Below are 20,803 nucleotides of genomic sequence, written 5' to 3'. Positions count from 1 at the left end.
ATGTGCTATGAAAGAGAGGAGTATACGGGAGGGAGTGGGTATAAAGGACTAAGAATGGAGGTGAGGGAAAGTGGAAGAGGGATATAGAGCGTGAATTAGCTAAAATGAAAGAAGCCATGTTAGTAAGCTACTTTCAAAATCAAATAGAGATGTTTGCATGGTGGATAATGTAGCCCCCAGAGGACATGAATTACTATATGAAAATTGCAATGTAAGTCATGAGACACCTCCGTACAAGTCACTGGCCAGGGAGATTTTCCAAAGATATACAAAAGACCACAAGCTACTATTATTACCCTTGGTCACCCACAGTGTCGGCTGGTTCTGTATCAGTTTGATACAAGGTAATATCAGCTGAGAGAAAGGCCTCTCGGCTGGCCTAAAGGCCAGTCTCCTGGGCATTTTCTTCATTAGTACTGAGATAGAAGGGATCAGCCCACTGTGGGTGGTAACATTCCTAGCCCTGTAGTTCTGGGTGCTGGAAGAAAGCAGGCTGAGCAAGCCATGGGGAGCAAGCCAGTGAACAGCACTCCTCCATGGCCTCTGCTTTAGTTTCTGACTCCAGGACCATGCCCTAACTTTCCTTCAGGATGGATTGCAACTGTAAGATGAAATAAACCCTTCTCTCCCCATGTTGCTTTTGGTCATGACATTTTATCCCAGAAAAAGAGACCTAAGACACCCACCATAACTCCATGGTAAGACTCTATTGATGAAGACACCACACACTATGGCTGTAATATATAAAAATATCAACCTCAAACCAACAGGAGAAACTTCTTTTCTATTGACTAGCTTTCATACTGCCAGATGGAGCTACAGAGGCTGCTGAGAGAAAAAAAGACACCAATAATCTTACCCAGTGAAGGATTCTGTATTCCACACTACAGACCTTCTGGCAAATGAGCCCTCTCATGCAATACTGATGAGATTTGAGCCCTGCTCCAGAGGAGGACGTTTCATCCCAAGGCTGGGGACGTCTTAGGCCTAGGACTGGACCTGCTCCTATTTTTTTTTGGTCAGAAAGGCTTCTTTGTTCAGTGGACAGCAATCAATGCCGAGAAGAAACTGAGTGCTCAGTCCTAAGTAGGGTATCTTTATTAACAGTACCCTACCAAGCCCCAAGGTTCAGGTGGATCTCAGAACAGACAGCAGCAAGAATGGAAGAGCCAGAGGATGGAGCAAAGTACAGTGAAATACTGTCTTCTACATGTGAACCATCACCAAACTCATAAACCCACAGCAGCCATGGTTACCTGTACAACATCAGCCCAGCCAAACTTCTGGCGTAGATAAATTGGGAGGTGCCCTTAAGGTCTTGCTTTTTAGTTAAGAGTGAGTGGCATTTGATAGCTTCTGAGGGAGAGAGAATCAGTCTCTTTTGAGGCTGGTTTCACTGGCAACACTACTTCCTTTGCTCCAGTGGATGACCCCACACCCATGCATATAAGTGAGTTATCAAATAAGACCATCTTTTCTCTCACTGGCCATCTGGAGGCAAGCTAAGTCAGCAGCAGCTCATACAAGTTCAGGTCGCCCATGTAAGTTTGGGCAGGTTTCTTGTTTTTCTAAGCCTACTCACACCATTACAGTTTGATTCAGAAATATGAACTGAACAAGTTTCGGTCGTGTTTTTCCACCATTGTAAAAGGACTTCATAAAGTTGGACTAAATGACCTTACCTGAGTGGATTACTCAAGATCACTTACCAATGAAAGAGATCATTTAACAATTTGTACATTAATAAAAAAAAAAAAAAAAAGAAAAAACAAAAAAGACCATGATGGAGAATAAATGGGCAGCTGGAGGGAAATGGGGTTAGGCATGATATTTCATTGAATAGACCATGAAATTCTAAGAAATAAAAATTGTAATTAAAAAATAAGGTATTTCATAATAATAAAGATTTTTTTTCCAAACCAACTAAACCAGGATCTGTTTTTATTTGTTTAATAAAAAGGGTCTTGGGGCAGGAGAGATGGCTCAGTGGTTAAGAGCACCGACTGCTCTTCCAAAGGTCCTGAGTTCAAATTCCAGCAACCACATGGTGGTACACAACCATCCATAATGAGATCTGACTCCCCCATCTGGTGTGTCTGAAGACAGCTACAGTGTACTTATGTGTAATAATAAATAAATCTTAAAAAAAAAAAGGTCTTGGAAGGTAGCCAATCTGACCTTGAACTCTCAATCCTCCTGCCTCCACTGAATCAGAATCTATACTTAGAACAGTATTCCCAGGGAGCCCCATATGGAACATTAAAAAAGTTTAAGGAGTGCTTCAACCAGCACATCAGATTATCCAGCTAAACAAAAGACTGTTGAGAGTGTTACAATAAAAATTGCTCACGTTTCTTCAGCTATGTATTTGTGGGGACAAAGCACCAGGAAATCAAATAATCATTATGTGATTATTCACAAGGGCTGCCTCAGAAATGAACCATTTTCTCCTTGAGTGGTTCTCTGGTTTTACCAAATTTAAACATACGATCTGTATTCAGAGTTTAATATAACTGCTTTAAATCTAGTACTTCAGCAAAGTCTTAAGAAATTATAGAAGAACCTGTTTCTTAAAAGCAGGTACACATAGCAATGCTATAAAGACAACTTTGATATAATACTCAATAAAAGTCAATGAAACACTAATTTATATATAAGCAAGTCTGTCGTTAAAGTAGTTTCCTTTAAGATAAAAAAAACAATGTATTATGAATTAAAAGCCCATTAAATGAATCATCAAGAAATGTAAAGAAACGTCATAATTAAAATTCAATGGTATAACACTGAAAGACAAAAATTAGTGACATTTGGGCATCTGAGCAACTTCTCAGTAATATAAAATTTGGAGAACTGTTGAGCCGAGTTTGGCAGTTGATAGCTGCTGGGAGAGAATCACTCTCTTTTGAAAATGTTCCTACTAGTAGCATTTCTTAGGATACAGTGGATGGCCCTACACTCATACATACAGGTACTTCACTAACTGGATTTAGTGGGTTATAAAAAGACGAAGAAGGAAGAAAAGAAAGGAAAAGAAGGAATGAAGAAGGAAGGATGGAAGGAAAAGAAAAAAGGATATGCCACTGGGAGGGGAACATGTTGGTATATGTGAATATATATATTTTTTTTTCACAGACACACAGACAGACAGACAGACAGACAGACAGACAGACAGACAGACACACACACACACACACACACACACACACACACACATATATATGAAACGAGGAAGTTTAAAAAAAGCACAAAAAATAAGAGCAATGTTTTAAGATATCGACATTAAATGCTACTTAAGAACTTAAAACTATAAAGATAACTAAAAATAATTGAAGCAGGTCTCTACAATGCCTGTAGACACAGAAGTAAGAAGACCAAGGTTTATATTTATACTATAAAATTCAACACATTTCAAAACTTACCAATATTTTTAACTCTACTTTTCAGCTGAGTAGAATTCCTCTTCTTACTCTTTGATTTGGGAGTTTTGTCTTTAGAAGCCAGGCTGGCCTGGGCAGATGCTTTTCTTGTTTTAAATGTTTTAGTTACTGTCGTTGGATCTATGGGGTCAGGCATACTGCTAAAGCTTTCCAAGGATTCTTCGTCAAACTGACGTCTTCTCCTGCTTGTATCTGGTTGATTTTTGCGGTTACTATTTGTAGCTTTCTCTACAGACACTGCAAATCCAGTCTTGAAAAATGGTTTTTCTACACCTGCTTCTTGATCATATAACCATGGTGCCTTAGTGTTTTCAGCTTCCTCTTCTGGCTGTTTCTGATTCCTTACCAATAAGAAAAAGTTTTATACATCACAATTTTGATTTATTTATATTTATTGCAATCTCCATAAATAGAATAGATTTTGGTTAATAAAATCAACAGGCTAGGAAAACACTTTCACAAAAACATAAAACTTTTTATCAGAGAGCCCAGCAAGTGTTTTACGAAGAATATTTTTGGGAGATACTCACTTATAAATTTTAACTCAAGAGTCAGAAATTTCTAACTTAAAGAACAAATTCAACTGCAATTTGTTCTATATAACCGGTGAACTAGAAGTTGTGTTTGTTTCTATTCTTAAAAGTTATTTTTTAATCAGAAAATTATTACACATTGGGAAGTTATACATGAAATTTATGTTTTTTGTTATTTTGGTTTTGGCTTCTCAGGACAGGGTTTCTCTATGTAACAGCCCTGGCTGTCCTGGCTTTAAATCAGGCTGGTCTCCAACTCAGAGATCCACCTGCCTTTTCCTGAGTGCTGAGGTTAAAGGCATTGTGCCAACATGCCCAGTGAAATTCACACTTAAATTCCTATAAATAAAATATTATGAACACATAGCCACTCTCATCTTTATAGATTGTTCTTGCTTGGCTGTTTTTTGTTTGTTTTAATAAAAACTGTATAGATGAATGACTATGAAAGAGTATGGTCTACATAACTTAAAATACTTCCTTGCTAGCACTTTACAGTTTTATGACCTTTATTAAAGACTGCTAGGTTTTAACTCTCTTACTATGTTTAGTCACTTGACCCAGGTTATAACCCAGGTTCTGATTTGGTAAGATAAAGATATTTAATTTGAAAGATTTCAAGTAGCTAAAACAACATATGTAGTTCCATTCTAACCATGACATTCATAATGAAAAAAAATCACAGCTGTTTCTTCTGCCAAGGGTATATAAAACATTTATAATAAAGCAGAAAAATCACAACAGGAAGTCCCATTGACTGAAGCTTTGAATAATATTCATTGCTTGTGATTCAGTCTCCTTTCTAAATGGCAACTGTGCACTAAGCGCTGTGTCAAGCTCTGAGGAAAGAACACGTTCATAATGAAACAAACGGGAACTTAGTAAAGGTTAAGCTAACTATAAGCAGTTAACAATGTCAAGGGGATGAAGCAATTCCAAAAGGTGAGTATAACAGGAATTCTAAGATTTATCTGTTAACCAAGTGCCCCTCCAGAGTTCCTGATTTAACAACAGTGGCAAATGCTCATTTAGGAAGCTGAGACATGTCCAATCATATTACTGGGTGGAGGCATGGTGTGCATTGTATATATCTCTATAAAGATCTGAAGTAGAAAAAAGAATCACACAGATACTTCTAACGGAATACAGGGTCCAACTGATACTTATGCTTTTCATTCTTCTGGGTTGTTTGCTTGTAAGTAAATAACAATGAGGCTATAGAGAGCATTCTTGTAGCTACCTTGCCAACTGCCGCTTACGGTATCTCAATTTATTTATTTGTCCCAGAACAAGCAAACTAAAAAAGGTAATAGGGATTTTTTTTTTTTTTGAGTTAGCTACCAAAACATTTTCTGAATTATTTATTTATATAAATTAGTTACTTCCATAGCTGTAAATATGCCTAAAAAATAATAGCTGAGCCAGACCTCTTCTTTTATACTATGTTGTCAGAGATTATCACATTAATAATTAGTAAATATGAGAAAGAGAATATAAAGTCCTAACTATGACTGATACAATGCAGCATCAAAGCTTCAAATAATCTGAGAGAATTTTAGTGTGTAGCCCTGGCTGGCCTGAAACTCAGTCTATAGACCAAGCTGGCCTTCAACTCCAAAGATCTGCCTGCCTCTGCCTCCTGAGAACTTGTATTTAAGGCATGTGTCACCAGGCCTGGCTAAAAGTTGTTTTTACAATCAAATACTACTCACTGTAATAATATCTGAATGGTACTCAGAGACTGTGAATCAAACAGTCCCTCACAGTTACTATAGTTTCCACTACTAAGTTGGTAAACACTGAACTTTTTAAAATCTAAAGACAAACATCAAATCAAGATTAAATCATACATTTCTACTGATGTTATATGAATCTTGTAAAATACCCTGGATTAAAACTCTGGTGGCTATTAAGTTCTTAAGATCGAGGAATATCTACAAGATGTATAAATTTTATATAACCAATAGTGTATCAAGCTGCACAATCACAAGAATTCTGCGTTGTGTCACAAAGTGAATCGTGGCCACCAATATAGGTCAACATGTAAATGGTTCCCAGTCTGATTTCTAGGATCCATATGGTGCAGAGAGATAACCTACTCCCTCAAATGATCCTGTCACCTCTATATGCGCGTGTGCACACAAACACAAAATGTAATTTTCTAAAAAATTAAGTGAATGGAAGAAGTATCCGACTTTGATACAATCAAGTACCTTTGCTTTTCTGCTCCAAGAGAAGAACTGCTTTCAAAGGGTTTTGGAAAAGCCATATACTCTGTTTTCCCTGAAGGATTTTGAGCTAATGGCTGCTGCTGTTCAGTAGGTGTAGAAACATTCTGAGAAAAATCTCCAAAATTAGAAGGAAATAAAGGGCTGAAATTCATTCCTAATAAAAACACAGGGAAAAAAAACAAATGAAGAAGTACCTTAGCCTTAAATGAAATTAAAATTTATTTTTAAGAGATTTAATTGATTGAGTATCTTGTCCAAACCTTTCAAAACTGTCAATTCAATAAACTAATGCTCATTTACTGCTTTAGCTCAGTCTACTTACATCTGAGATATTTGTTATACTAAAGAAATTAATGGCTCTCCCTTAAGAACTAGAAGTTAGGGCTGGAGAGATAGCTAGGTCAGCCCGAAGAGCAGTAGATGCTTTTCCAGGAGACGTGGCTTTGATTCCCAGCACCTACTTGGCAGCGCACAGTCGTTTGTCATTCCAGTCCCAGGGATTGATAGCTCTTCTGCTCTTTATGGGCACTGCATGCATGTGATGCAGATACACATGCAATTAAAATACACACATTAAAAATAAAATGAAAAAAAAATAGAAAAAGAAAAATGAACTACGAGTTTTACAAGCACAGAGATGGCTCAACAGTTAAGAACACGAACTGCTTTTGCAGAGAGAGCTCGGTTCCCAGCACCCACATAGCCCCACAATTACCTGTACTTCAGCTTCAGGGGATCTGACACCCTCTTCTAGCCTCAGCAGGTACTGTACTTACATGCACAAACCTACATTCACACACACACACACACACACACACACGATTAAAAATTAAAATGTTTCTAAAAAACTCAAATTATGACAGGCTGCCAGACTCAATTGTAACTACTCCATATACAATTTCACAATAATGAAATATTTTACAAACAATAATCAAAATAATGCTATGAATTTGATACTAAGCACATTTATTCATCTGGTGGGGGTATGACTATTATTGTGAAAATAACGCATGCACCTTTTCATTATTACCTAAAATCCTACTCAAATAATGTTTGCTATCAATATTACTCAAGACATAAAAAGAGGTTGTGGAAGTTATAAATGCCCATGCTTTGAAAATACACTCTGGAATATTCATTCATGAAGACTTCCCAACCTTTGTTTAATACATTCCTTGGCAAAGGAACTCAATTCTTCTTCCATCTTGATTTAACTGATCACTTAACTTCTAATAACACTTTCAACTCTTTTCCTTACCATTAGTGGCTCTGGTCAGGCCATCACCCTTTCCCTAACATCCCTAGAAAAGCCTTCTAGTCAGTTATCCTCTTAGCACCTTTCCTCCAATTCCTCAAGAGTATCACAGTATAATCTTCCTGAAATAAAGCTTTCCTGTTATTCCCCCTCTTAGTCCCTCTTGAACACAATATAAAACTTAAGCTTCTTTTGTACACCACAGAAGGCCTTTGCTATTCTCTAGCCACATCACTTCCCTGACTTAACTATCTAAATTCTCCAAGTGATACTTTAGTGCTTTAAAACTCTTAAGTGGTTCTAGTTGGTTACAGTGGTTCCCTTGGTTAAAAAGCCTTTGCCATTTTAATCATTAAGGAAATGAACTTTTGCTTAAATATCATCTTTTCTAAAACCAACTTGCTTATATTCTCCAAGTTTCTGTATCCCTGCGATATGGCAGCTACTGCACTGCTGTGAGCATGTGTTAACATTACCTTCCCTTTTTTGTTGTTTTTTGGTTTTCTTTTTGTTTGTTTGTTTGTTTTTTCGAGACAGGGTTTCTCTGTGTAGCCCTGGTTGTCCTAGAACTCACTTTATAGACCATGCTGGCCTCGAACTCAGAAATCCGCCTGCCTCTGCCTCCTGAGTGCTGTGATTAAAGGCGTGCGCCACCACGCCCGGCTAACATTGCCTTCCTAACTAGATTCTGAATTCCTTTAAAGATTTATCTTAACTCGTCTTTGGATCCAAATAACATAATAGTATCAGGCATATAATGAAACAAGGGGAAAAAGCAAAGCTAATAAACAGTAAAACCACCTGAACAAAACCCTGCCCTAAACACCTCACCGAGATGTGGCTGCTCTTAGGTAGTGTCTTACCCATCCTTCACCTCCCTAATGGTCGGCCTGGTGACAATAGCCCCTAAATAAGGCCAGTAGCTTTCACCTTTATAAATAGCTGAGTTTTGTTAGCAATCATGTTTATATGATTTTATGGGCAAGGGGTTCACAAAGTCCTGTCCCTACTTGAAAAGCTGCTGTCCACTGATAGCTAATAAAGGAGAATGAAAATGCTGTTCATACTCCAGTAGATTGTTCCACCCATGCTCATACTAAGTAAACTAAGTGGGTTTAAAAAAAAAAAAAAAAAAGAGTACATGAAGTTGGAAATATGGGAAGAGTCCACAGGGAAGGGTAATTTGCTTAAAATACATTATAAGAAATCCTCAAACAATAAAAACAAAAAATCCATTCAACAGATAAATCAGAATCTCAAACTCTTTTCTTTTTGGAGACACATCTCATTTAGCCCAGCTTGGCCTCAAACTCAGTATGTATCTGAAACTGGCCTTGGACTCCTAATTCTACTGCCTCTACTTCCTGAGTGCTGGAATAATAAGCATGTAATATCATACCCAGTTCAAAATCTTCATATTTACTTAGTTTTCCTTCAGGTTCTCAGTTACCTACCTGGTGCGAATGATGGGAAGTTAGTAAATCCAGGCAGGTTAAACAGATTTACGGGCTGTGTTGGAAAGCTGAAAGGACAAAATAAATTGGGAGAAGAAGGGTGTGATGCACTACTGCCTCTTTCTTTGCTTCTAGGCTTTTCTGGGTGCTGATTTTGTTGGCGCATAAGTTCAGTTAGCATTTGTTTTAACCTGTAAAAAAGCCAGTAATTTAAGTCAGTGATAGTGCAATCAAAAAACTAAGTTCAAAAACAATACATGTAAGAAATGACTGAATAGCATTCAGAATAGACAGATTGTTCTGACCCTACAACAAGTATTTGCTCACTCTGTTGACCCAACTCAATAACTTAGCTTATCTCAATTTAATAATTTAGCTGTTGGAACAAGTACTGACCTTAGTTCTAATAGACAGAGGTATAAAGATAAGAACCTAAATTTTTGCTTGCTGATGTTTTCTTGTATAATTTAAATACTATATACTTTATCTAACAATAAGTATACAATTCAATACAAACTTTATAAACAAAAGCCAGGCCAACAGTGATGGAACATGGTTGTAATTTTCAGTCAATAGACTGACTGCAGTTTGGCTCCTGCCTTTTTCCTTGAATGTAACTGTAAAACTCTCCTTTCATTTTAGCACTCACTACACAGCATTTTATCTTTAATCAGACAGGTTACCTCTGGACATTATTCTGCTGCCATGTTAGCTGTGTGTAGCACTGGTTCAGTTGGTGCATGATAAGGTGTACTTGTGGGGACGCCACATTACTAGGCAGAACACCGTACGGACCTGTTAGAAGAGTCTGCAGCAAACAAGACAAAGTCTGTTGGAAGAGAATGTTGACAATAGTTACAATGCGTTAAATAAAACTGTGTACTGCTTCAAAACAATGTAAATTTAAAAAACAGGACATTTCAATGATAAAATTTACCTGTTGATCTTGCATCAGAGTCTGACAAATATTGACACTGAAATCGAGTTGTTTCTTTAGCTGATTAATCTGTTCTTGCCACTGCTCTTTCTCTTCTATGTAAGAGAGCTCTGACACCCATCGAACATTTTCTTGTCGTTGCATGCTGATATTCTGCTGCCTTGTCTTGGCTAAAGGTCTATAATTTCCATCTGCTGAAACAGGGCGATTGTTCTTCCACCTAATGTAGAATTTAGAGCATTAAGTTATCACATGAGATAACTTGAGTTTTAAAATATGGCAACAAACTTCAAATCCTAGTCTATAGAGCCTTATTTCTTTATTCAGTATTAAATATGAAAAACAGAGAAGAGGGGGAAATCACATACTTTCAGCCCATCCAATTATTCTTTAATTGCCTTCTAGTCTTTATTTGTACTCTTCTACCATAGTCTAACTATATTCTACAAAATAAAACTACTTTTTAGACTAAAGTACTGTCCCACCCTTCATTCTTTACTTCACCGAGTGGCACAGTTTTATCTGTTAACAGTTATTCATGAATGTTTATCATCACTAGAAGTAACGATGCAGGTCAGAGATGGCTGAGCAGGATCTGCACTTGCCACCAAGCCTTATAACCTAGAGTTCAACTCCTAGGGTGAGAGGAACCTACTCCTGAAAAGTTTTTCTAACCTCCATTTGTGCAACATAACATAACACACACACACACACACACACACACACACACACACACATTTTTAAAATATGTAATTTTAAAGACAACCCACACACAACAATGCAATTAACGTTGCTTCCGGTTGTTTCTGCACTACATTGTTCTGGTCTCAAGTGACCTCAAGCAGCAGCTGGACTATAAGAATACACTGCTGCTGCCAGCAAGACAATTAGTTTATTAACAAAAATTTTCACTACCTGAAAATTGTCATTTTTTGCTTAATTCCCCCAAACAGCAAAGATGAAAGCTTAGGTATGATTCTTGATCTGATCTAGGTGGGAACTATTACAGTAACATCTTTAAGTAGAAAAGGAAAGTATCTGTCATTTATATATGCAAACATCTACAAATAAAGATAATTTGACTTTTTTATTTTTTTTAAAAAAAGTATCTAATTTAAGAACCTCAGGTGTTCTCTCCACCCCTAAAATGTGTGGAATCTCCGAATGGCAGATTCTGTTGTTATGCAGAACAAGCCCCTTTTCACAAAGCCAGAGTTTATAACTCTTAGCTCTTTATGATGAGGGGCATAGTCACCACAAAAATCAATCTGGTTGTTACTTCCAGACCTACCCACTGACCTTTCCAGAGATTGAACGTGATAATCAATGGCATATTACTTAGTCAAAGGTGGACCTCAAAGCAATGCAGACCTACACGTTTCCATTCATTACAGACACCGCTTCAGATAGCTATTTCACATTAACCAGCCACGTTGAATACTCTATAATAATTTGGTAAAGTTTTTTTCCAGAATTGGAGCAAATTATTAAATCTAAAGACAAATTGTGGAAATTCTCATTTTAGTCAAGATAAGAGAATGTAGTTAATTTGGGGACTTGTACTAAAATAATAATAGTCTTGAAGGACTGAGTTCTTAAACTGTAAGATCTGCATTACCTTTTGAGTAGTTGGTGCCATTATGAACTAAATTGTTGGGCATTTGGTTAATTAGTGTGAACTACAGAACTACTTGGTGTCATAAAAACTTGAGATACTTAAAATCAGATAAAACTTAAACACTGTAACTAACCTGGTTTTGGTTTCCTTTACATTGTAAGAATTTTGATTCATACTGGGAGGGTACATAGGGAAGTTATCATTGGAACTAGCATCCTGCTCCTCTTCTTCTTCTTCATCTGTGCGAACAATTCCTTCTGAAAGATAACCATCCTCATCTCCTTCTTCATCTAATGCACACTGAGTAGAACCTCCCCAAGTTGCCATTGTTCTAGGGATCATGAGAGATGAGACAGACATCATTATGGAGATTAGCTAGCTATGTTCAGAGCTATAATGCTTAAGATTTTGATATATATGAAAACATACATGTATACAAAGATTCATTTCACCACAATAATTCTGAGATGTTGTCTTACATTGCTGTCAGACAGAATGTGTAGTTTCCCTTCTACAGAGTAATACTTCAAAGAAATTAAAATAATTATTACAACTTCAGTTAAGTTTTTCTTTAACTAAACGTCCCCCTGCCATTCCTTAAGTGATAGCCCTCCATTTCAATGTTCCCTAACAACATTTTCTGCAATAGTTGGAATGATCTCTATCTGTACTGCCTGCCCTACGAAGCGGATACAGGACACATGAATACTGAGTTTTTTTTTCAGTATCCACATAAGACAACCTCACAAATACCCATAACTACAGTGACACAGGGATCAACGGCTGTAGCCTCCACAGGCAGATGTGCTAGCATACACATACTCCCACATATACACACACAAAAGTTGAAAAGCAGAAATAAATTAAAATTAAAAGAATATTTAAGACACAAAATATCTTCATTATTTTTCACAGTTCAGTATTAGTTTGATCTCATAATTTTAAATGCTTAGAATTCTATGTTATACAAGTAAGTAATACAAAATTACAGAAGGATGTTTAAAATCCTTTTGGGAATTATTGGAACTTCTGCCATAATCAAGCCAAAATTCTTTTCACATTATGTATGTATGTATGTCAAAAGTGGGCATCTTGGCTACACAAAAAAGCTCTGTCTCAAAATGGAAAAAAAGTCAGCAAATCAACTATTTTTTTAAATTAAACACTGGAACAAAAATAAATCCTAAGATATACTAAGTTTGATACTAACAGGAAGAAGTATGATAAGGTATGATAGGAAAACACTACAAGTTTTCCACAACTACACCATTCAAAGCAGAAGACTTTGTATGTACAGTGAAACAAGTCAGGAAGCCTCTGGTAATATGTTGGGTTGGCCTTGTAGGCTGGCAGTACAAAGTGCACATGATGCAACACTGGCTGGAATGCTGGAAACACCTTGTATTCGCTTAGCATTTAATTCTGGCTACATTTTTCGCTATAGTATGTTGGAAATAAGCAACTTTGTAAGCCCCGCCCCCCATTCAGTTAACATTCAGTCACATGAACCCATAGGAGGGGGTCGCAAGCTACAGGTTAAGAAGCTAGCTCTACACAAATGATTCTGAAACCAGAAGCTTATCAAAAATATCTGAAGAGTTCTGTGAAAGAGCAGATACACAGTGGCAAATACAGAACAGGATATAATATACTTTATTCAGTAAAATGCACATCGAGGCTTCAATATTATGAAATCTCCTAAGAGGAAGAGAGTGTGTTTAATATTTTAGAAATGCCATCTGAATATCTGAAAAGGTAAAACTGCAACATATCTGACTTCAAAATTTTAAATTAATTATTACTATATAGCTAGTTAACTTATCTTAACAAATTTGTAAAATTCTTTTACAAATATTCCAAATACGGGACTTGCAAACTCATTTCAGAAACTTAATGTTTTATATAAAAAGACTTTATGATTATCCTCAAGAACCTTACAAATGGTAGATACACAATTTAAGATAAAAAGTATTTCAACTGGGCATGGTGGAGAATGCCTATACTGTGAGCACGGAGGAGTCGAAGGTAAGAGGATCAGCGGTTAACAGGTCATCCTGAGCTCCATACGGAATTCAAGGCCAGTCTTTATTACCTGAGACTCTGTCATAATACAATGGAGCATTCTGTTCTAAAGAAAAAGAAAGCACTACAAAAATGATATATTTTTCATTTCGTAAGTATAAAACTTTGCAATGAAAATAAGCTTTACAAACAATCTTTATCACCATTTGATCAAGTACCAGAGTAACTGAAATAGAAAGGAAAGCTGTAGAATAGATTGAAAAGTACTTGCTTCAATGAAACAGCTGGTTTGTGCTAGATTGTGCAGGAAAACTGAGTCTGCCTAGCTTAACGCTCTGGGTAAGCGGTGTTTAAAAGATGTTTTAAATGACTTTCTTACTTTTCTGTCCTACTTTGCTGAGGAGTGCACAGGTTCTCAGATCCATCACTTCTCAATGATATAGCCACTGGAGATGAGGTCTCAGCTAGACCTTGCCTCCTCTGGTGTTCAGCCATTAGAGCTTCAAGTTGCTTCCTTCTCTGCCGTAGCTCTTCCCTTAACATTTCATGTCTTCGCATGTCTGACCACAACTATTATTTTAAAAACCAGAGTCAAGTAAATATTTGGATTTGCTGAAGCCTTAAAGAATAAAACTCTTAATACTTAATAATACTTAATACTATCAGTACAATAATATTCTATTTTCAAAGTTATTCTAATATATCCATAAAGGGAACTCAATGGTTAAGAGTATGCACTACGCTTGCAAAGGATCAGAGTTCAGTTCCCAGCACGCACACATCAGGTGACCCACGACTGCCTGCTAAGTCTGGTTCCTAGGAATATCTGACACGGCTGGCCTCCATGGGCACCTACACTCATCTGTACATGCCGCTACCACACACAACACACATAATTAAAAAGACTAAAGTTAAAATCTCTTAAGATGTTTATATCGGTCAAATGGTATATTAGTGATACAAAAAAGGCAGTTATTAACTTCATGAAAACAAGAAGCACTAAATATACTTCATAAACTATTTAATAAATGCTATGGTATTATGCAAATCAAATAAAAAAGGAAATATCAAAGAATAGGCCTTTCTAAATGAAATAATTAGTGTTTTCTATAGCTGCTCCTATATTTGCTAATAAAGAATATGACTATTTTGAAACAATATAACTTCAGGAGGGGAAGGTTTATTCCCCAACTTTAAAAAAAAAAAAAAAAAGACAGAAAATCCTTCACATATATTACCTGTCCAGTAGGTAAAAGGGCCCACAGCAATCCCTCCCCACAAAAACAAGCAAACAAACAAACAAAACAAAACAACAACAACTTTACAGCCTCAGGAATTAGAAGCCAATTCAGGAACAACACAGACTATATCATACCTCATTATCCACCACTGAAGACTCTTCAGGCTCAATAACACACTTGCTTGTACTGCTCTCATTTTCATTAACAGTTGGAGTTGAAGTAATAGCTGGTAGGTATTTTTTTGTGGGACCACTACTTATACTAGTGGCTGAGAGCTAAAAAAACAAAATATTGTGTATGTATATAAATGTTTATGTATACATATTCACATACATACACACTTATACAAGTATACACATATATAAACAAATACTATTTACATATATTATAACAAATATTACTATAAGGCACTAATATAATTTAACTTGTTTCATAAAGTAGTTATTTTACTTCTTTGGAGCTCTAGTGCCATAATCTGCTATTATGCAACTAAAAAAGGCACCATGATCCAAAGACAACAGAAGAAAACAAACATGGTAGCAGGCTAAAGGTGATGAGAATTAACAATTTGGAACAGTAAAAGCATATAAATCAAATATTAGGGGAAGGGGAAGTTTACACTCAACCCAACCTTGGCACATACTTCTTTGGACATTTATATTAAGGATAAAAAACAAAAGAATTAGAAAAAAATGGGAAAAGTACAAACTTAGAAACAGTTGTGTCTGAAACATAATTTGATATTTTTCTCTTTCTTCCTTAAACAAGTTTAACTACACAGTAAAGTTAACCAGACTGGGGAGATGGTTCAGCGGGTAAAGTTCTTGGTTTGCACGCTTTGAAGGCCTGCATTTAGACCCCCAGGACTCACATAGGAAGCCAGGCATAGCCACGAGGGCCTATAATCTCAGTTCTGAGACAGAAACAAGAGGATACCAGGGACTCATTGGTCAGGCACTTGAATCACTAAGCTCCCAGTTCAGTAAGAGAGAACCTGTCTATAAAGTATGACTGAAGTGTGGCAGAGGATGACACCTGACCTCAACCTCTGGTTGGGCCTCAGTGGGAAAGACTGTGCTTAGTCCTGCTGCAACTGAATGTCACAGGGTAGGGTGGTACCCAAGGGGAGCTGTTCTCTGAGAAGGGGAGAAGGTAATGGGGGGAGGGACTTGTAAGGGTGGAACTGGGAGGAGAGGAGGGAGAGGGGCTGTGATCAGAATGTAAAGTGAATAAATAACAAATGGAATAAAATAACTCATGATGGTTTAAAAGTTTTACTGTGTAATCTTAGGTCAATAAAAATGGAATGTTGATCTATATCTGATAAATGTAAGCAAGAATATCTTAATGTGATGATAGTTTTGAGTTTCCATGTCATAAATAAATGAGTAATTAGCCCAATACAAAAAACAGAAGTAACCATTTAATTCCCATGAACTATTTTTCAAAGTAAAAAAACAACAACAAAAATAACCCAAATCTATTTCATTATTATTTCACTTAGTTCAGTAATCAGAAAATTGGCAAAATAATCTGCCACCTAACGACCAGTACAGACATTAGTTTTTAAACATTTTCAAACACACTGAAAGAAATAAATGTTATAATTACCTGAAGGTCAGGGCATGCCTTCTGCACGGCTTGAATTTTCTCTTGAATTTCAATCAATTTCTTTCTTTCCTCCTGCAATTGTTTAAGCTCTCTCTGTTGCTGCTGTAGTTTAGCCTCATAAAATTTCTCTCTATAATTAAATCGACATATTTGTGGACTCCAGTAAAATAAGGATACAAAGCAAACCATAACACAGTAAGCACCTAGTAAATAACCGGCTCTTTAGTTTTTATTATGAGAGTAAAGGTTTACCATACCTTGTTTTTTCATTTACTCCACTATCTATTTTATTAGAATTTTCTCTTGCATTATTGGAATTTTGTTTGCTATCTTCTTCTGCTGCATAGAAATCATCCAAATTTGACGCGGCAGGGACAACCACTTGAGTTGCATCATCATCCTGAAACAGCAAAATAATATAAAACTATCTGGAAATCCATCCAATTTACACTTTATATATTTTAGTAGGCTAAAAATTGACATATGTCAATTGATATAAATATTTGATATAAATAGTTTCTACAGAAAACCAAAGTGTATCCTCTATCAACAATAAGAAATTAAGTGCTAAAACTAGAATGAGTCGGTTACAATTTTTGTCGTGCTAGAGAATGAATGTAGGTCTAGGGTGTTCTATGACATACTGACATCCTTAGCCCCGCATATAAAGTCTGAGCTGTCAATACGTAGTGCTATGGCTGAGATAAGGCTTGCATGCATTCCCCAAAGGTTCACATGTTATTTTTAACCCCACTGTGAAATATTAGGAGGGTGAAAATTTAATCCTTGTATGATGTTTTGACATGAGGCCTTTTAGAGTTACCCGATTAAGTAAATTCATAAAGGTAGAGTGTCCGTAGCTGAATCCTCATGGCTTTACAAGGAGAGGAAGGATACAGAAAGGACTACAGGGGCAAGGAAGGAAGGGAGAGCCCTGGACAACATGACAGACTCATGCATATACTGTTCATGCCACAGCCTTTGCCACGTACTGTCTTGTACAGCCTAACATTTAACCAGAATGTAGACCCTTAAAACCTCCAAAACTGTGAACTAATAAGCATATTTTTTTATAAAGGGACACAACCTCAGGTATTTCATTAGTGTTATGAATTAAAATACATTTAATAAAAATTGACCTGCTGTTTTGGAGGTGGAGGGAGAAATTCAGGATAGCAGGGTTTGTATAGCTTGGCTGTCTTGGACCTATCTCTGTAGATCAGGCTGGACTACAAACTCACAGAGCTCCGCCTGCCTTTGCCTACCAAATGCTGGAATTAAAGGAATCTGCCAACATTGCCCAGCAACTTGCCATTTCTTTTTTTGTTGAAATAATAAACTATCAAAGAATAGCATGTGTCAAATATGCAGAAACTAAAAAATTATCATGGAGCAAGAAACTTGATATTAAATCTTAAGATGCATCTATTATATTATTTCAAATAATCCATGCCCACTATCTGTTTAAAAATTTCCCTCATTTCCTCATTTTTGTCTTTAATTTTCCAAACAAGTATGAATATTTATGATATAAAAAACAGTAAGATGAACAAAGTAGCTCATTTCCATAATCCTAAATATTCAAGAGGCTAACAAAGCAAGAGGATCTCCATTAGTTAAAGACCTGCTTGGATTACAGACAGTGAGTTCCTAGTCAGTAGGAGATAAGGGTCAGATGTTCTTTCTGAAGGGTTGGGAGTTGGCTTTAAAAACAGAAAGGGAGGAAGGGAGGGAGGGAAGGAGGGAAATCCCACCAAAAATCTGTCATGATTAAGTAGAAAAACAATGTTTATCTTACTATCAGTACATTTGCTTATGTTGTTAAACTAATGTAAAAATAGGGGGATGAGGGCTGGTGAGATGGCTCAGCNGATAAAAGCACCTGACTGCTCTTCCAAAGGTGCAGAGTTCAAATCCCAGCAACCACACGGTGGCTCACAACCATCCTTAACAAGATCTGACTCCCTCTTCTGGAGTGTCTGAAGACAGCTACAGTGTACTTACATATAATAAATAAATAAATCTTAAAAAAAAAAAATAGGGGGATGAAGATGAGCTCCTGCATTTTCTTGAAAATATTTATATTCCATACTATTTCTGAAGATTACATCTGAAATTTTAACTTCTGGAAACAATATTCTCATAAAATAATAATGAACTAGAGTTGGTTCTTATTAATTATAGAACTATGAATTTTGAAGTGTTGATACTATTCTAGTCTTTATATAAATCAAAAGACTAACCCTAGCCCAATGTTCCTATGAACATGAGACTGGTAAGAACTGTGTTATAACTTAAGAAATGAAGAAGCTGTATATGAAGTATTTTCACAAAATAGGACTAGAAAACCTAAAGTATGAGAAATAATGTAAAACAAAGCTGCCTGAAAGTTATTTCTCATCCTTTAGTTTTTCAATGTCCTATTTTGGTATCTTAGGTCACAGTGGATCTCAGCCTGCCTAATGCTATGACCCTTTAACACACTTTCTCATGTTGTGGGGACCACAACAATTATTCCATTACTACTTCCCAACTGTAATTTTGCGAGTTATGAATAGAAATGTAAATATCTAATATGCAAGCCCTGTGAAAGGGTCATTCAACCCCCCAAAAGGGTTTCCACTTACAGATCTTAAAGGAATAATGGAAAACTAAGAGATAATAACAATTAGCAAGATGAGATCTTACAAATATAAGAATATTCAGGATAGCCTCACTTGTTACTACTACTTCTTTCAGAAGCTATCTCATGCTCTCCAAACAGTAATAGTCATGTGACCTAAGTTCAAAAAGTAAAGTGGAAATTCAGAAAGATAGCCCTTCTATCAATTTCTTTAGCATGCATGCTTTTTCCAACACACTTCACATATATGAGCAAAAATAATAGGCACATATACCTCAAAAGATGTTTATACACATTTTACATGTTTAAGTTTCTACATGTTTATGTACTTTCTTTTCTTCATAGCTCTTCTTCTCATAGAGAAGATTTAGAAAAAAAACAAAATCCAGGTATAGTATACCAACATAATAAAAAATGTAATGAAAGGTATAGAGACATGAACTCACTTTGCTTAGATTATCAAATAATAGTGGTTCTGGTGAGCAATTAGAAATTTTCCATTCAAGTTAAAAGGTTTGGTAATGCATGCCAATGATCTAACAAAACAGTTGAAAGAAACAACAGAGAAAAAGAAAAAAAGGAATAATTTTGCAAGTTAAAATATTTTTGTTGCTTTAGAAAAATGATACCTATCTTAGTAACTACAAAAGGCTCAGCAGACTCTGGACCTCATCAGAGAATAAAGAAGTGTTAATGACTACAGAATTATCTGTAATACGTATACATTATTTTCAAACACATGTATTAATAGTTGAGCTTTACTAACATTCTAAAATTTGGATTGTCTTTTTTTTTTTAATTAACATGAAGTAGTTTAAGGTATCGGGTTTGGGGCTGGAGAGATGGCTCAGCAGTGAAGAGCACTGTTCTTCCAGAGGTCCTGAGTTCAATTCCCAATAACCATATGGGGGCTCACAACCATTTGTTAATGGGATCCAACACCCTCTTCTGGTGTGTCTGAAGACAGTAACAGTGTGCTCACATAAATAAATAAATAAATAAATAAATCTTTAAAACTAAAGATCTCAGGCTTTGCTCTAGGCCATAAATTTTGGCCATCATAATTATGTAACATTGGGCAATTAACTTTTTCTGTTTGTTTATTATCTACCTCATGATGCATTTATGAGATCTATATGAGTCCAGTGTCATCAGCAAAACACAGCTATGCTCCTGTGATCCTATTTACATACGGTTGCATTCTCACCTGTCAGTTGTAAAAGGTATTATATGCTTTATGAAGACAAAGATACCTACTCTAACCCGGCTCCCCATTTTTTTTCTTAGAAAATCTCTTGTGCCTAAAGCAGGCCTCCAGTTTGCATATGGTCAAGAATAATCTTTAACTTCTCCTAATATTCCTGCCTCTACCTCCCAAGTGATAGGACTACTGATGTGCACCACCATGTCAGGTTCAATTTCTCAAGTTTGCCAGTCTCGGATGTATACAGCATGTAAACAACTAATCCCTTAATGGGAATACCTAGGATTCAAATATAGTGTTGGGGAATGTAACTCTGTGGTAACATGCTTAGAGTATCTGCTGGGCCCTCAATATAAGAAGGTTCGATGTTGCCGGGCATGGTGGCGCACGCCTTTAATCCCAGCACTCAGGAGGCAGAGGCAGGTGGATTTCTGAGTTCGAGGCCAGCCTGGTCTACAAAGTGAGTTCCAGGACAGCCAGGGCTACACAGAGAAACCCTGTCTCGAAAAACCACAAAAAAAAAAAAAAAAAGGGACAAAACAAAAATTTTTAAAGGGCCCCCCTCAGAAAAAATTAAAAAAAAAGGTTTGATGTAATAAAATGAAAAGAAAAGAAGTTATAACAACATATTATCAAT

General features: G+C 36.3%; 1 protein-coding gene across 4 annotated transcripts in view; it reads right to left on the bottom strand.

Moving 5' to 3' along the window:
* The window catches only part of Pcm1 (pericentriolar material 1), a 94,137-nt gene that overhangs the window by 37,668 nt on the left and 35,666 nt on the right, over positions 1-20,803 (bottom strand). For all 4 annotated transcript variants that reach the window (XM_021219919.2, XM_021219920.2, XM_029532262.1 and 1 more), the window contains 10 exons: positions 16,597-16,739; positions 16,340-16,469; positions 14,863-15,003; positions 13,867-14,057; positions 11,599-11,796; positions 9,848-10,067; positions 9,594-9,739; positions 8,911-9,101; positions 6,184-6,355; positions 3,420-3,778 (listed from right to left, as the gene is read on the bottom strand). In XM_021219919.2, coding sequence (XP_021075578.1) covers positions 3,420-3,778; positions 6,184-6,355; positions 8,911-9,101; positions 9,594-9,739; positions 9,848-10,067; positions 11,599-11,796; positions 13,867-14,057; positions 14,863-15,003; positions 16,340-16,469; positions 16,597-16,739 — 1,891 coding nt within the window. The remainder of the gene's footprint in view (positions 1-3,419; positions 3,779-6,183; positions 6,356-8,910; positions 9,102-9,593; positions 9,740-9,847; positions 10,068-11,598; positions 11,797-13,866; positions 14,058-14,862; positions 15,004-16,339; positions 16,470-16,596; positions 16,740-20,803) is intronic.

This window comes from Mus pahari, chromosome 19 (assembly GCF_900095145.1).
Source record: "Mus pahari chromosome 19, PAHARI_EIJ_v1.1, whole genome shotgun sequence".
NCBI lineage: Eukaryota > Metazoa > Chordata > Mammalia > Rodentia > Muridae > Mus > Mus pahari.
Note: the sequence above shows the minus strand (reverse complement) of the source record. Positions and strands in the feature narration are given on the sequence as shown.